The sequence below is a fragment of the Orycteropus afer genome, unplaced genomic scaffold, assembly GCF_000298275.1.
Source record: "Orycteropus afer afer isolate SDZICR_OR568_19922 unplaced genomic scaffold, OryAfe1.0 scaffold00107, whole genome shotgun sequence".
In the NCBI taxonomy this organism is placed as follows: domain Eukaryota; kingdom Metazoa; phylum Chordata; class Mammalia; order Tubulidentata; family Orycteropodidae; genus Orycteropus; species Orycteropus afer.
The window spans coordinates 8,293,224-8,311,501 of NW_006921694.1; the positions used below are offsets into that span (position 1 = coordinate 8,293,224).

The 18,278-nt window shown below is 39.1% G+C and overlaps 1 protein-coding gene across 1 annotated transcript in view; it reads right to left on the minus strand.

Moving 5' to 3' along the window:
* The window catches only part of SSBP2 (single stranded DNA binding protein 2), a 539,855-nt gene that overhangs the window by 142,302 nt on the left and 379,275 nt on the right, over window positions 1–18,278 (minus strand). Inside the window, exon 5 of the mRNA XM_042781332.1 lies at window positions 11,747–11,836. Coding sequence (XP_042637266.1) covers window positions 11,747–11,836 — 90 coding nt within the window. The remainder of the gene's footprint in view (window positions 1–11,746; window positions 11,837–18,278) is intronic.

Here is an 18,278-nt window from a genome sequence, read left to right on the forward strand (position 1 = left end):
GCCCAGAACAACAGAAGGCTCTGCAACAGGTTCAGGCTGCTGTGGAGGCTGCTCTGCCACTTGGGCCATATGATCTGGCTGATACAATGGTGCTTGAAGTGTCTGTAGTAGATAGAGATGCTGTTTGGAGTCTTTGGCAGGTCTCTACTGGTGAATCACAATGCAGACCCTTGGGATTTTGGAGCAAAGCCCTGCCATCCACTGAAGCTAACTACTTTCCTTTTGAGAAACAGCTTTTAGCTTGTTATTGGGCTTTAGTAGAGACTGAACGCCTAACCATGGGCCACCAAGTCAACATGATACCTGAGCTCCCCATCATGAACTGGATGTTGTCTGACCCACAGAGTCATAAAGTTGGACATGCACACCAGCATTCCATCATTAAATGGAAGTGGTATATCAGAGATTGGGCTTGAGCAGGACCTGAAGGCACAAGTAAGTTGCATGAGGAAGTGGCCCAAATGCCTATGGTCTCCACTCCAGTCACATTACCTTCCCTCTGCCAGTTCGCACCTATGGCCTCAAGGGGAATTCCTACGATCAGTTGATTGAGGAAGAAAAAACTCGTGCCTGGTTTACAGATGGTTCTGTGCGATATGTGATAAGCACCACTCGAAAGCAGATGGCAGCAGCACTGCAGCCCCTTTCTGGGACTTCCTTGAAGGACAGTGGTGAAGGGAAATCCTCCCAACGGGCAGAAATTAGAGCTATGCATATGGCCGTTCACTTTCCATGGAATAAGAAATGGCCAGAAGTGTGATTATATAACGATTCAAGGGCTGTGGCTAATGGCTTGGCTGGATAGTCTGGGACTTAGAAGGAACATGATTGGAAAATTGGTGATAAGGATGTATGGGGAAGAGGTACGTGGACAGAGCTCTCTGAATGAGCCAAAGGATAAAGATATTTGTGTCTCATGTGAATGTCCACCAAAAGGTGATCTCAGCAGAGGAGGACTTTAAATATCAGTGGATAGGATGGTATGTTCAGTGGAAACCTGCCTTTCCTTTTTCCCCAGCTACTCCTGTCATTGCTCAATGGGCTCAGGAACAAAGTGGCCATGGTGGCAGGGATGGAGGTTATGCATGGGCTCAGCAACATGGACTCCCACTTACCAAGGCTGATTTGGCTACTGCCACTGCTGAGTGCCTAATCTGCCAGCAGCAGAGACTAACAGTCCACGATATGGAACCATTCCTCGGGGTGATCAGCCAGCAACGTGGTGACAGGTTGATTACACTGGACCACTTCCATCATGGTAAGGACAGCGTTTTGTTCTTAGTGAAAGAGATACTTATTCTGGAAATGGATTCACCTTCCCTGCATGAAATGCTTCTGCCAAAATTACCATCCATGGACTTACAGAATGCCTTGTCCACCATCATGGTATCCCACACAACATTGCTTCAGATCAAGGGACTCACTTCACAGCAAATGAAGTGTGGCAATGGGCTTTTGCTCATGGAATTCACTGGTCTTACCATGTTCCCCATCATCCTGAAGCAGCTGGCTTGATAGAAAGATGGAAAGGCCTACTGAAAACACAATTATGGTGCCAACTAGGTGGCAATACCTTTAAGGATTGGGGCAATGTTCTTCAGGAGGCTGTATATGCTCTAAACCAGCATTCAATATATGGTGCTGTTTCTCCAAAAGCCAGGACTCACAGGTCCAGGAACCAAGGGGTGGAAACAAGAGTGGTACCACTCACTATTACCCCTAGTGATCCACTCAAAAAATTTTTGCTTTCTGTCCCTGCTACCCTATGCTCTGCGGGTCGGGAGATCTTAGTCCCAAAAGGAGGAACATTCTCACCTGGAGACACAATACTGATTGCACTGAACTGGAAATTAAGAATGCCACCTGGCCATTTTGGCTTCCTCGTGCCTCTGGATCAACAGACAAAGAAGGGCATCACTGTACTATCTGGTGTGATAGATCCTGATTACCAAGGGAAAATTGGATTGACATTCCATAATGGAGATAAAGAAGAATATGTCTGAAATACAAGAGATTCTTTAGGACATCTCAGTACTATCATGCCCTGTGATTAAAGTCAATGGAAAATTACAGCAACCCAATTCTGATATGACTACTTGTGGTGGTTATATTTGTGTGTTAACTTGGCTGGGCCTGGTTGAGTGGCTGAAAGCTGGTGGTAGTTATTCCCCATGATGAGACTGACAATCACCTCCACAGTGGGATCTACCACAAGCAGGTCTGCTTCCTGTATATAAGAAGCAGCTTTGGGAGTGGTCTCTAGCTTATGGCATGCTTCAACCCTACATGTAGTCATGCCATTGTTCAGCAGCCTGCCACGCTCTGCTGACCATGGGACTTACAATGGACTTAATTTAATGGCCTGCCATATGGATTGGTAACATCGGGACTGTGCCTTTTTATTTGACAACCTTGGGTTTGTCAGCCTCAGCAGCTAGCAGCTGAGTGAAGAAATGCCTCTAGTTCCAGTGGGCCGGGAGTAGAAGGCAGAGCTGGACCCCAAGGTTGAAGGGCTTTCACCCTCAACCCCTAGAGCCTGGCACTTTGAACTTGGACTTAAAACCTCCAAACTGTAAGAGAATAAACTCCTGTTTCTTAAGGCCATGTAAGAGAATAAACTCCTGTTTGTTAAGGCCATCCCATTTGTGGTATATTCTTGTCAGAGCAGTACTAGGTAACCAGAACAGAATTTGGTACCAGGAGAGTGGGGTGCTGCTCTGACAGATACCTAAAATGTGGAAACAGGAGTGGAGTGCGTCCTTGACCCAAGACCATGGTAGAGAGACCCTGGTGTACAGCATGAGAGACAGCAGGAGGAGAGTCAAGAGACTGTCATGAGAGACAGCAGGTGCAGAGCCAAGAGACCAGCATGAGAGATGGCAGTAGGAGAGGCCAGAGACCGGCATTGAACAGCAACAGGCTTACCAGCCCAAGGAGGAGCAAGCCAGGTACCATTGTGCAGGCAGCCTCCTGGCAGAGTGAGTAGCCTTCAGGCATTAACTGGTAAAAGAGACTGACATGAGATGGAGTAGCAAGTTGGCTGGCCCACGGAGCAAGAAAGCCGAGTGCTTTTTGGGCAGGGTTTTCTAGCGGAGTGGGTTGCCTTCAGCATTAATCAGCAGAAGCAGAGAGACCGAGGAAATAGAAGCAGAGCTGCCTCAGCCTGAAAGGGTAAGACCATGGCCTTTGGAAGTAGAATCATCACAGCCCCCCAGGTTTTAAAAGAGCCAGACTTTCATCAACTTGCTTCTGGAGTGTGGGGCTGCTCGTTCATGTGAGTCAGTGGGATGGAGCGATAGCCGCTGCCTGAGAGTGAGGGGGCAGAGCTGCCATGCCCAAGAGGGAAAGGGACAGGGCCCACCAGGCCAAGGGGGTGAGGTCGCAACTTAGAGGAACTAGGGGACTGGAGTCACCCAGTGGAGGAGATCTGTACAGATACCACCCACTGAAGATCTGTACAGGTGCCAAGTTGAGTGGCTAGGCAACTGGTGGTAGTTATTCTCCATGATAAGACTGGCAATCAACTCCATGGTGGTATCTACCACAAGCAGCTGAGTAGCTGCTTTGGGTATGTGGTCTGCTTCCAGTATATAAGAAGCAGCTTTGGGAATGGTCTCTAGCTTATGGCATGATTGCTGGACCCTGCGTGTAATCGTGTCATTGTTCAGTAGCCTGCCATGCTTTGCTGACTGTGGGACTTACAATGAACTTAAATTAATGGCCTGCCTTTACAGTTGGAACTGTGCCTTTTTATTTGACAACCTTGGGTTTGTCAGCCTCAGCAGTTAGCAGCTGTCTGAGTGAAGAAATGCCTCTAGTGTCAGTGGGCCAGGAGCAGGAGGTAGAGCTGGACCCCAAGGTTGAGGGGCTTTCATCCAGCCTCTAGAGCCTGGCACTTTGAACTTGGACTTAAAGCCTCCAGACTGTAAGAGAATAAACTCCTGTTTGTTAAGGCCATCCTATTTGTGGAATATTCTTGTCAGAGTGGCACTAGGTAACCAGAACACTACTAATGGCTTCAGGAATGAAGGTTTGTGTCATCCCACCAGGCAAAGAATCAAGACCAGCTGAGGTGCTTGCTAAGGGCAAGGGAAATACAGAATGGGTGGTGGAAGAAGGTAGTTCTGAATATCAGCTACGACCATATGACCAGTTACAGAAAAGAGGACTGTGTTATTTTTCTTCATTGTGTATGTGCATCAAGTATTTTTGTTTCCTTCTGTTATGAACTGTGAAATGTAAATAAGTTTAATGCATTTCAGTTGTACCTGTGTTAGCGTATCATGTTAGGTGTAAGTATGACTTTATAATTGTCCTTATTTAGAGACTATATATAGTTAAGAAGATGTGTACGACTGCCGAGTTGACAAGGGGTAGACTGTGATAGTTGGAGCTGTGTGTCAACTTGGCTGGACCACAATTCTGTGTGGTTTAAGCAATTGTGATGTGGGTTGTTCCAATGATGGGATCAGATGTATATGAGCAGCCAATCTATTGAAAAAGAGTTTCCCCAGGGGTGTGGTTTGTTTGTAGTATATTTATGGACATCCTGGGAAAAGTGACACTCTTCTGTGGATTGGGATTTTGTTGAGATGCCTACAAATCTCCGTGAGCAAACAATCCACCATTTGGCCTGGAGATCTTGGATTCATCATTCGTTGGAGTCAACAGCCAGTAAACTGCCTGCCAACCTTGAGCTCATCAGCCCCGGTGAAGCATGAGTTGAGAAAAGCCTCCAGCTTGACGTTTGATCTAAGAACTTGGGACTTGCCAGCTTCTGTAAGTGTGTGAGCCATTTTCCTAAGATAAATTTCTCTCTCTCTCTATATATATATATAAGCTTTACTGGTTTTGCTTCTCTAGAGAACCGAGTGTAACACAAGGAGTATGTTTAATTACTTAGCAGAAGTGTTTTAATGTATTATATGAGCACATAGAGAAGAGAGCTCAGAACTACTTAAGCTATTGTTTGATGTACTAATTACAAGTTATTTTTCTTCATTTTCATTTATTCATTAAATTCTAATAGGTTCAACATTTTCTTGGTCTAGTCACATTCAAACCTACTAAGAATTTTACACTTCCTCACTAAAAACTGGGATTAAAAAATAATCTCATATTCTATCAGAGGCCAAAGGTAATTGGAGGTAATTACCATTTAGAATTGAGAAGCTGCAACCAAGCTGAGACACTGGACAAACTGTTTAGGACTCTTCTATTTAAGTCTCTTTTAAATCAGAGATTTTCTAATATCCTAGTCTCTGCCTTCTGGGAAAGCCTGAGTCTATCCCAGACAGTCTTCTGAACCTACCTCCCATTTTGAGGCCAGTTCTTTTCCAGCTACTTCCTTGCTTATTCTGAACTGATAGTCAAGATTGTGCCTGATTTCAGGCATCATATTTTCTTCTGAAATGTTACCCAATCCTAGCTTCTATAGATTTGGATCATTCATGAAGGTCAGCACCTCCTCAGAATTCCATTAGAAACTGGTTTTTGGACTTGAATTATGACTACCTACAAGATTTTCTACTTATGAAGGTGGCTACTCTTCACTAAGAACATGCATTATGGCATCATGGCCAGAGTCATAATGAAGTGTAGGGAGTCTCTGGTTCCATTCCAGTGACTCAAAACCAAAACCAAATTCACTGCCATCAAGTCGATTCTGACTCATAGCAACCCCACTGGCTTTCCAAGGCTGTAAATCTTTATAGATGCATACTTCCTCATCTTTCTTCCACAGAGTAGCTGGTAAGTTTGAACCAGTGACTTTTGGTTAGCAGCCAAATGCCCTAACCACTATAGCACCAGAGCTAACTGTTCTGATGACTACTCCATTGTAAGTTGGTTGTGAAAAAAGTCAAATACCTCATCTTTTTTAGTTTTCATTATTATTGCCTTTTATTATCAGTATCTTTATAAATCCAATCTTTATTTGTGTTTGAAGGTTGGACATACTACATCTGAGAATGATAACATGAGCGAATTATGCACTGCAACATTGTATGTCATACATATTACTAACTACAAGACATTGTATGTTAGTAATATGATAAGATTACATTAAACCAAAAACCAAACCCACTGTCACTGATTCCAACTCATAGTGACTATCATTGGGTTTCCAAGGCAGTAAATCTTTACAGAAGTAGATTGCGCGGTTGCAGTGAAGTAAATTACTTAGTATGGCTCTTCTACCCATAAGTCATTGTAAACTCAGTGGTGGAATGAGCAACCGAGGAGCTCCTGATTGTAAATGTTATCCACCTGGGTTATTTCTGTTGGGAGTGGCACAACGCAATGTTATGGAAGGCTCACTCTCAGGTGCTTAGAATTCTATTGTTATGATTGGTTGGTTTGGCCACTCTGCCAAGCTCAAAAGGAGGCTTCCTAGAGGCAGAACTCTCCCTCTGACTGCCGGTTGAGGAAGACGTGCTGCTGAAAGAGACACATGCTCCTGAGACATGCGTTGCTGGAAAGAGACGCAAGAGACATGCATTGCTGAGTGACACACCGAGGGACCAGCACTGCTGGGAAAGAGACTGTGAGAGACTGTTGGCTGAGGGATGGTAGGCTGGGAGAGAGACTGAGCATTTTTCCTGAACTTGATTGTAGCCTGTGGTGCTTCCCTAATAAACCCCATAATCAGTGAGTTCTGTGTGGCCACTGCAGTGAATCATCGAACCCAAGAGAGAGGTGGTGGGTGCTTTGGGAGGAACGGTTGGAGAAAGGGCTGGAGGGAGGCAACATGTCTGGCCTTGCAGGAATAGGCTTTGGGCTATTGATGGTGATTCTGTCTTCCTCTTGTGGGATTAGAGGAGGTCAGAACATGAGGCCTCCTTGCCGTTTTTGCACCGGTCTTCTTTCCATGGAGTGGTTGGTGGGTTTGAACCACCAACCTTCTGGTTAAGCAGTCAAATGCTCTAGGCACTGTGCCACTAGAGCTCCTTGAGTTAACATTACTAATGATAGTATGTACAAAAAATGGGCAGTCCTCAATGCGATTCATCCTAACTCGAATATATCCTAAGTTGAGAACTACTTGTATAGCCAAAGCACTCTAAGAAACTGATGCTGAAATTTAGGAAATACTTGAGTAGTCTTATTCTATCACTGTATGTACCCAAGATAATGACATCACATTTCTTTTTAAAAAAGTTTGGGAGTTTGAATTTTTCATTATTTCAAAGAGGCATTTCAAGATATATATTATAAGCCTACTGAATGCAGGAAAGGAGTATTTGGCATTAGTTGGAATGATCTGCCTATATGAAGAGGAATGATGTGTAACTAATGATTGTAGTTTCACATATGCCTGAAGACATCTCTAATTTGAGGTCCCAGAAAACCCTCATCTAAGCATCTCAAACGTACGTAAAATTTTTTATACTTCCTTTCTTCCCTTACTCAGATAGCAACATCAAAATTATCCAGCAGGAATCTCAGGATCATCCTTGTTTCTTCCAAATCCTTCTCTTCTACCCCTAATTTGGCTGATCAGGTAAGGACCATCAAACATAACTATAAACCCTGTCTTCTTTTCCAATCCTACAGCCACTTAACTTGAATAGGTTCGGTCAATTTCTTCCTTGGGTTACTACAATAGCTAACCAACTGCTATCCCTGCACCCGGTCTCTGCTGTATTCTGTTCCGTTTGTTCACCATTTAAATGTTAGTTTTATTGGAATTTTGCTTTACACTGTCTTAACCTTCTCATTTTGTACGTTCTTCCTGAACAATTACTTTTAATGTGATAACCCTCCAATTCTTATCTCTTGCCTAAAATCTCTAGGCTTCAAATTTGTAGTTTCACATATGCCTGAAGGACATCTCTAATTTGAGGTCCCAGAAAACCCTCATCTAAGCATCTCAAACCTACTCATCCTGTGGTCTTTAGTTCAGAAAATAAGACCTCCATCTGCCCGGTTAGAGCCAGAAACAAAGGTATTATCCTTGACTTCTACTCTCATCCTCTATATTTATTTCTATCACTCAAGTCTGTTTGTATCTCTCCATATCCCCTGCCACTGTCTTCATTCAGATCATCAGTAAATCTCACTCGGATTACTCTAACAGCCTCCTAAGTAGTCTCCCCACTGCCCACCTTGCTTCTCTGCAATCCTGGCTGTTGTTGGGGTGATTTTCCTAAAAATGCAAATATGAACATGCCCCTCTCCTACTTAAAATCCTTCAATAGCTATTGCTGTCCTTAAGATCAAGTTCAAACTCTTAACTAACCTACAAGACCCCTTATGCTCCCTCTTGTCTCATCACCATTCACTCTCCCTTTGAGTAATTAAGCTTCAGTGTTGTTGAAATACTTGTGTCTTTCTCCTTTCCTCTCTGGGTCTTTGCACATATTTTTCCCCCTATTCCTGGAATGTTCTCCCCTTATCTTTCTGCCTCTTTGCCTAACTATTAACTTATCTTTCAATGTCAATTTGGATTTTATTTACTACTTTGGCACTACTTCCTTGACTATACCCCACCCAAGACTAGTTTTAGTGGCCTTCTGGTTTGCTCTAAGAGCTCACTTTATTTACACATTTAATATAGCATTTTTCTCTACATACTATAATTGCCATTGGAGTTTTGTAAGGGCAGAGATTTTTTATACTGCTGTATCATAGGTACCTAACCAAGGCTGAATCACTCTGCAGCTGGATTTGGGTCACTGGTCTCAAATATCTCTGATAGCTACTATATGTCTACTACTGGATAAAGATTCAATTTCTTAACATGACATGTACAGCTTGTGGTAGTTAAGATTTATGTGTCAACTTGGCTGGGCCTGGTTTGAGTGGCTGGGCAGCTGGATGTAGTTATTCCCCATGATGAGACCGGTAATCAACTCCATGGTGCAATCTACTGTGAGCAGATGAGTAGCTGCCTTAGGGATATGATCTGCTTCCAGTATACGAGAAGACGCTTTGAGAATGGTCTCTGAGCTTTTTGGCACATCTAGATCCTGTATTTGGCCAAGTCTTCATCTCAGTGGCCTGCCATGTTGTCTGGACCTGAACTAATGGCTTGCCATGTTGCTTGATAATTTTGGGACTGTGCCATTTTACTTGTTGACCTTGGGTTTGTCAGCCTTAGCAAACAGCAGCTATCTGAGTTAAGAAACACCTCCAGCTTCAGTGGGCTGGGAGCAAGAGGCAGAGATGAAGCCCAAGGTTGAGGGGGCTTCACCCAGCCCCTAGAGCTGGCACTCTGAGCTCAGGCTTTTAGCCTCCTAAACTGTAAGTGAATAAATCCCTGTTTTTTAAAGCCATCAACTTGTGGTATATTCCTGTTAGAGCAGCACTGGAGAACCAAAACAAGGCTCTTCTCAATATGTTAGAGCCTATCTTTCCAAGTTCATTTCCAGGAACTCCTACCTCCCATTCCTCCTATCCTCTATACATACTCTCAACAACTCTTGCACCGTTTATAAATGTTGATATCTCTACAATTTTGTTTATTCTGTTTTCACTTCCCAAACTATCACTCCTCTCCTTGTTTGCTGGACAACTCCTTCCAAAGACAACTCAATGACTCTCACCTTCAGTCATCACAGAAGTTTACACTTCACTCTCTTATAGTACATATCTCCTTGTATTATAGTTATTTGTTTTTAATCTTGCCTCACTGGGTAGACAATGAACTTCAAGAAGGCACAAAGTGTATCTACTCATCTTAGACGCTATCACAGCGCTACTCAAACTTATCATGGTAGAGTAAGACAAAATTAACTGTTTCAACTACTCTTACCAAGATTTTGAGATAGAAGACAGGTAAGGGAAGAATGGTTCGTTCCAAAAAATGTGAAATTGAAAATACATGGATTTGTACACCTTTGATGAACCCTAAAATTAAAGAAGTTGGCTTCTACCCACTCCATCGCTTCTTTTCAAAAGTGCCACAGACAGCTTCTACTAATTCTCAAGTTGACTAACTCTTCAGATTTACTCCCTATTCCAAGCCATCCTTGACAAGAGAAATAAGAGTATCAACTATGAACTTTAAGAGGTAAATTTAATGGTAAAAGTCTAGACTGCTTTGATGTGAACACCAGCCCTGTCACTTTTTTAATGTACAAATTTTTAATCTATCATTTGTTAGTCATTGTACAGATGGAGAAACCTCAATAGCTATAATAAGTTCCTAGATTATTAGAAAGAATCCCAAAAACAGAATGTGGACTCTAAGAAAACTTTTGAATATTCTAGATCACTTGGATATTAAATAGAGAATCTGAGCAAGTAAAATAAGTGTGTCCTAAAGGACTGTGTATCTTAAAAGTTGGTACTAGGTTTTAATTAAGACTTCTTGCTTTATTTTGGAAAATCACTTCTAATTTTATTTTTTCATTTTCACATGTATTAGTACATTAATCTACCCTGAAATCAATGGTATGGTTTAACTAATAAACAATTATCAGGAACTTTGGGCCGGTGGGGAGGGGGACACACACATACACACACACAAAATAAATAAAAACCAAACTCACTGCCTTTGAGTCGGTTCTGACTCATAGCGACCTCTCCTTGGGTTTCTGAGGCAGTATCACTATGGAAGTAGATTGTCCAACCTTCTTTCTGAGGAGGGGCTGGTGGGTTTGAACTGCCAGCCTCCTGGTTAGTAGTCAAATGCCTTAGGCACTGTGCCACCAGAGCTCCCTTGCAGGGGGTGGGCACTAAAGGGACAAAGAAGTTTATATGTACCTAATGTAATTCATTAATAATACAGCATGTTGTTGTTGTTGTTGTTGTTATGTGCCGTCGAGTCAGCCCTGACTCATAGCGACCCCTCCTTGGGTTTCCGAGGCAGTATCACTACGGAAGTAGGATTGCCCAACCTTCCTTCCGAGGAGTGGCTGGTGGGTTTGAAGCGCCAGCCTTCTGGTTAGCAGTCAAGTGCCTTAGCCACTATGCTACCAGAGCTCCCAAATAATACAGCATATTACATTAATTCCTGAATTGTTTTACTACTCTAGTTCCTAACGCATAGGCTCTTCTTCATTTTGCCAAAGCTGTCATAAAACTAATTATGCATTGAAAAAAGGAAAGAAAAAAAAACAACTTCAGAATCTATCTTGGTTTGGGTTAGGAAACTGGCAAATTTAAGATGTGGTGCCATAAAATTTTATATGATACTGTAATCCTAACATTGTTGTTATCGTCTTTGCTAAAATAAATGATCATGTTGAAATTTCAAAATACTAACATATGTATTTGACAATCTGATTTAAAAACAATATTATATAATGTTAATAAAATATCCCAGCTTAAAAGCCACAAAGATGATTCTCAAAAATATTTTTATATATCCTGTAACTCTTTGTAAATGAATAGATTATGATTTAGCTATATTTGAATGTACAGCCAAACCTTGATTATCTTTAGTCTGGGAACTCTGGATAACTTGGATAGTTAAAATCCATGTATCTTTCCTGAACCTCACCTCTAATCTTTTCTCCCACTAAATCTTCAGAACTGTTAAACTTAATGGTTTAATTTGCACTTCAACTTTCTTAGTTAAGCAATGAAATGGTAAAATAAATAAAAATGTACAAAATAAGAAAAAAACAGGAAAGAAGAGCTAATCTACACACTAGATAACCAGTCTCTGAATAATCAAGAGTTGGCTGCACAGCATTATGCTTACTTATAAATTAAAATAGCCTCACCCTTCATATTTCTTAATAAAATCAAACACGAGTTCCTATGCCTTAACATTCCTAGTCAGAATTTCTCTGAGTACCTGAAAGAACCCTGGTGGTACAGGACCTACTGGCATGCCATCTCCTGGGGGAATGTTTCCTAGCACTGGACTGGGAGCTGCTGCAGCGCTCTGCAAAGAATAAAGGAGAAACAAACCTATATCATTACAAGGAAGGCACAAACCAAAGACTAATGATAATAGATTGTAGGAAGGGATTTTTTTGTTCCAGGGAATAAATACTTGTAATATTCCTCACTTCAGAGGTAAAATGAGATATAAAAGTTAAGCTTAGTATATGACTTGTTAAGTTAGTTGGATTAAAAAGATCTTTTTTAAAATCATAGAAGTTTAATAAAATGGTAGGTGTGAGTGATATATATGTATATATATATGTATATATATACATATATACATATATAATGCAAATAGTAATATGACAAAAAAAGTTTTAGGAAGTACTTTATTTCAAGGCACAGGTGTCTGAAATGGCAACAATGGTAATAGAAATAGATAAATAATAAAGTACTAAGTTTGAAGATGGTGAATGTAGAAGTTAGGGAAAAAAACCTTTCTTTAGATTATGGTTTTTTATGTAATAAAAAAGGTGTAATTGATTTTTTGCCTATAGGTGGCAACATTCACATTATCTATTTTCTGATATACTATAATTGGTAGCCAAAATATAGCATGTAGGGTAGTAAGGTTAAAAAGTAGTTAGGAACTGAGTAAAAGAAAGGAATTAATTTTGGAGAGATTAGTTTCATATAAACAAAGTATGAAAAAAAAAGTCAGATTGAAAAATTCAAAGTCTACTTTAACCTGTAAATTATTTTATGGAATCCTAGGGCTTCATGAAATGCAGTTAAGATAACCTTGGGTTAGAATCACTATAGTCAAATCAACATTATAGCCTTAATACTTAAACAGGACCCAAATCAAACCAAACCCATTGCCATGGAATCAATTCCGATAGCAACCCTACAGGGCAGAGGAGAACTGCCCCTTAATGTTCTCAAGGCTGTAAATCTTTACGGAAGTAGAGGACCTCATCTTTCAATAGGGCAATTATACAACTAATGCACAATCATGGATTTCATCTCTCAACAGGGGTTAGAGAGATTACAGATACTAACGACAGTAAAGAATGGACCAAAGAACATGCTGAAGCAGATAATCATGAATCCAACACTTCAGTTATGAAAACAACTCCTATATACCAAACTTCCAGACATACCAGATCCTACAGGTTTGACCTATTCTGTCAGCGGCATAATACTTTAGTGGGGGGTATTTCTTCCTTAATATTCATATCTTTGGCACAACAATGTGCTTTGAAAATAAGGAATTTTATAGCTATATATTTTATGTATCATGATGATTTAAAGTTTTCTGGTGTGAAAGTAATTTCTAGCATTGGCCTAAGGACACAAAGTGAAGTGAACATAATAGCGGTAATTTTCTAGTTAGTTTAACCACTAAAGAGTGCTAACCCTGATCACTTTGGCCCAGACTCCACTTTGTGGACATTTTTGAGCAAAATTATATATCCACTCTGCTGGGATTTATTGACAAAGGCTATTTCCCCCTTGATCATACTATGAGGACTTAAGCTTAGACTATCATTTGGTACACTGTGTTGGGAATTAATAAATGTTATTCTAATAATAGGAGCTCTGGTAGCATAGTGGCTAAAGCACTTGACTGCTCACCAGAAGGCTGGTGGTTCAAACCCACCAGCCACTCCTCGGAAGGAAGGTTAGGCAATCCTACTTCCATAGTGATACTGCCTCGGAAACCCAAGGAGAGGTCGCTATGAGTCGGGGCTGACTCGACGGCACATAACAACAACAATTCTAATAATAAAACTACAGTGGTAAACTAAATGATATTCTAAGCATTATAAAAGAGTTTATTTCTCAAATTGCCTGGTTTGCTATTTATGTATCATAGTAAGACAAATAATACAGATTTTGAAACTTTAAGCTAAGGAAGAGTCAAGTTTCTGAGAAAAAGACTATGTAGATGAAAGAAATACCAAATTTCTTGAGTTCTAATGCTATAATTTCTGAGACTTATTTCAATTACAACTGATGAGACAAATTTATCTCATGATCTAAGAACCCACAGAAATTTGTTGTTGGGCCTAACTGATAAAGTCTGCATTATTTTGGGATGTTGTCACTAAATGCTGGGACTAAATCACAAAAGGAGAAAAACTGTTTAACTATATTAACAACTACGAACAGGCATTAGTATCATGCATTTTATGTGAATTCCTATAGAGTATCATGGAAAATTCTTTCTTATGTAATATATTCATAATTCTTTATTTAGGGTTGACTTTATTATGTAGCTCTCTTAAAGAAAAACATATGAATAATATGGCTCTAGACTATTTCTTCACACTAACTGGATACATAAGACCAGTGCTAATAGAAACATATTAATCATAAGTGTTTCATCTCTTCTATTGAATTGATTTGTAGGTTATTTATATATATTCTCAAGTATGTAGTTTTCTAATTGCTCTTAAATCATTTCATTAGTAAGTAATTTGTCATGGGAATTAAATTTCAAAAATATTTTAAGAGATGATTTTACTTCCTATTTCTTTCACATTTTCCCAAATCACTAATACAATGCTGTTGTTAAGCTGCTGCTGGGTCAGACCTGACCCATAGCGACCCTATATACAACAGAATGAAACACTGCCCAATCCTGTACTATCCTCATAATCGTTGCCATGTTTGAGCTCATCATTGCAGCCACTGGATCAATCCATCGCTCGTTGAGGGGTTTCCCCTTTTTACTCGACTCTGTATTTTACCAAGCATGATATCCTTCTCCAAGGACTGGTCTCTTCTGACAACACGATCCAAGTACAGAAGGTGAACTCTAGCTATTCTTGCTTCTAAGGAGCATTCCAGCTGTATTTCCCCCAAGACAGATTTGTTTGTTCTTCTAGAAGTCTACAGTATTTTCAATATTCTTTATCAACACCATAATTCAATGCATTAATTCTTCTGTGGTCTTCTTTATTCATTGTCCCGCTCTCACATGCATATGAGACTACTGAAAATATCATGGCTTGCATCAGACTCATCATAGGCTTCAAAGGTGACATCTTTGCTCTTTAACACTTTAAAGAAGTCTTTTGCAGCACATTTGCCCAAATATAGTTGTACTTACTTTTATGAAACTAATATATTAAAATTGGTATTTTCAAATAAACTAAATTATGAAGCAATCATTTGTTTTTTTCCAAAGATTATTAAGATGAACTTTAAAAAAATCACCACAAGATCATTCTTTGCTGTTGTTAGGTACTGTTGAGTTGTCTCCGACTCATAGCGGCCCTATGTACAACAAAACTAAACACTGTGCAGTCATTCTCTCCCTCTCTCTCTCTCTCTCTATATATATATATGGTGGTGCAGTACTTAAGGCATATGATTGCTAACCAGAATGTGGCAGTTCAAACCCACCAGCCATTCTGCAGAAGGATGATGGGGCAATCTACTTCCATAAAGATTTATTGCCTTGGAAACCAATAGGGGTCACTAAGAGTCAGATACGACTCAATAGCAGTGATTTTTTTTTATACCTGTATGTATACACACACACACACACACACACACGCCTTTTAGTCTGTATGGTCAATTTCTTCATTGGGCCTTTCACACTTGTTTCATTCTACCCTCCAAAAAATAAGTCAATCTGTGCCTTGCTCTCTTTGTGTTGTTTTTCTCCTATACATATGTTCAGCATGGTTTCCCATTTCCCCCTCTCTCTTAAATACTAATAACACAGAACTGAATTTCTTAAAATACTTTCTCTTTAATTTCCTATTTTGAATTTAAAGAACAAGAAAGTACACTATTATTTTAATTATCTCCCTTTAAATAAATATCTGAAATAAAATTTAAAAGAGTTCTTACTTTAAACTTGGTTGTTATTACTGGTGGTCTCTTATAGAAAAAGGAAAAAAAAAGAGTTGTATAAAGCTATGTATGTTGTTGTTGTTGTTGTTATGTGCCGTCGAGCCGGCCCCGACTCATAGCGACCCCTCCTTGGTTTTCCGAGGCAGTATCACTACGGAAGTAGGATGGCCCGACCTTCCTTCCGAGGAGTGACTGGTGGGTTTGAACCACCAGCCGTCTGGTTAGCAGGCAAGTGTCTTAGCCACTATGCTACCAGAGCTCCCATAGTGTCAAAGCAACAGATTTACAATAAAATTTTGTTTAAAAATAAAATTTGAATGCTACTGATTACTAATGATAGCTAGCATTTATCAAGATTCTACACTTTACTTACCAATTTTATTTACTAAAGCTGGAGAGCCACTTACCTAACTGTGGTAAATTTAAGTGAAAAAAACATGATTCAATCATTATAAAGAATGATTGCAAATGATATTACTTGAGAAACTTGAGAAAAGTTTAATGATGTAATGCTACATGAAACATACCAAACACAGAATTGTAAGTATAACTTGATTATAATTGTGGAAATGATGAAAAAATCTGTAAAAGGCTGTAAGTGAAGACATAAAACTAAATGTGTCAGAATGATAATACTGAGTGATATTTTAAATAACATTTTTACTAAGTTTTCTGAGTGTCATATTATTTCTATTTTTAACATAAATAAAAGTATTATAGGTTAAACATATACCCCCTCTCCCCCCCACACACACACAGCAGGCAGTTTTGCCAAGAGCTATAACATATGACCAAATGCTACCTTACTTAAAGACAGACCTTAGTTCCTAAAATTTAAGGTTAAATAAAACATAAATATTTCTATCTTAAGGAAGAACTCTTATTTCAATAAAATATGATGAAACATTTTAATTTTCAGACTAAAAAGAACTAGCTTTCTGCTTTAAAAAGTTAGGTTTTAAAAGGAATCTTAAAAGCATTACATTATTCTTGGGCATTTGTTTTTATTAAGTACACAAGTTTATCTTTAGCATCATATATGCTACCCCAGTCCACTTCACTCAGAAACTCACTTAAGAGTCTAAAGAACTGGCATCATTGATTGTTGTGCTTTTTTTGTTTTTAAATCATAAAAAGATATCATATGCTGCTTTCCAAAAACCTCAATTATCCAGAGAATAGTATTCAATCTCTTATGCTTCCAAAAGAATAATAGATCCAGAATACTATTAAAAACGAAATCAAACCTATCCACAAAATGTCAGTGAGGAAGTAGCCTCTGAGCATCGAAAAACATACCAAGTACCAAAAAGCTGTCGACCTAAACATTACAGCTGATATTTGCTATGAAGAAGAAAGAAAATGCTTATGTTGGATGGCAATGTCCATACAATGTTATTTTTTCACATGAAAGCCAAAAAGCATGGGGAATATTACAGTCAACAGAAGAGACATAGCTACGGGTACTAAAAAACAAACAATAATTATAATAATAAATGTCTTAAGTGGTAAAGAAATGCCAAAACCAAAACCAGACCAAACTCACACTTGTTGAGTTGGATCTGACTCACAGAGACCCCTCCTTGGATTTCCGAGGCTGTATCACTACAGAAGTAGATTGCTCAATCTTCCTTCCGAGGAGTGGCTGGTGGATTTGAACTGCTAGCCTTCAAATGCCATAGGCACTATGCTACCAGAACTCTCAGAGAAATGCAAAAGGACCCTGATAAACACAGTGATAATTTCATTTAAAGTATAATTTTTTAACAGGTTAATTTTCAGACTCAGGAATAGTCTCCTTGCATTCTGTATTCAGCTTTAATCAGAAAAGATAAATTACAAGGAAAAAGAGCTGACATAAGGGATTTGTTTTGAGAAAATAAGTTCTAGGTGATACATTAAAATCTGCACATGCATTCCAAATATTACACATCGACTGTGTTCCTTATGATGTTCTAAGATGCAGATTCATTTGATCACATACAATTGTGAATTCAGCATATTTACTCATCAAAACGATTAACGGTTATCAAGAAAAGTTAGTGTAGAAAATTTTCTGTTTAAAAGTGAAATGAAGTAGAAAATATTTCTGACATGATTAATGCATACATACTATATTTATGAGTTCAGCCCTCAAGAGTCATTTATTTTCTTTACATCAATTTCAGAGATAGGGGAAATTGTAAGTAGAGCAATAAGCCTGTATTATGTTCTTTATCACAGAACAGAGATTACAGACATGGAGATACAGATCTGTATCATCTGTAGCATGAATTTTAATTTTTGTTGTGTTTGATTTTTCCAGAAATAAGAAAAGCATCATACATTCATCCCTTAAGAAAGTCATATCCCTTATACATCAATAAAATGCATATAAAAAAAGACACATCTCCTCTGGAATAGAATTTTTTTTTCTCTTTAAATTTATATCCTACATAGGAAAAAAAAATTAAGTCAGTAATTCTCAGCTTTTTTCCCTATTCACAGCATTATTAGCATGGATGTGAAACAACATGCTTCTAAAATAACAACTTTGCAAAAACTCTTCAATTTTATCCAGAACACATTGTTAAATATGCTTAAGCAGAAATTTTAACAGGTTAAAAATGGAAAGTTCCAATTATTTCACT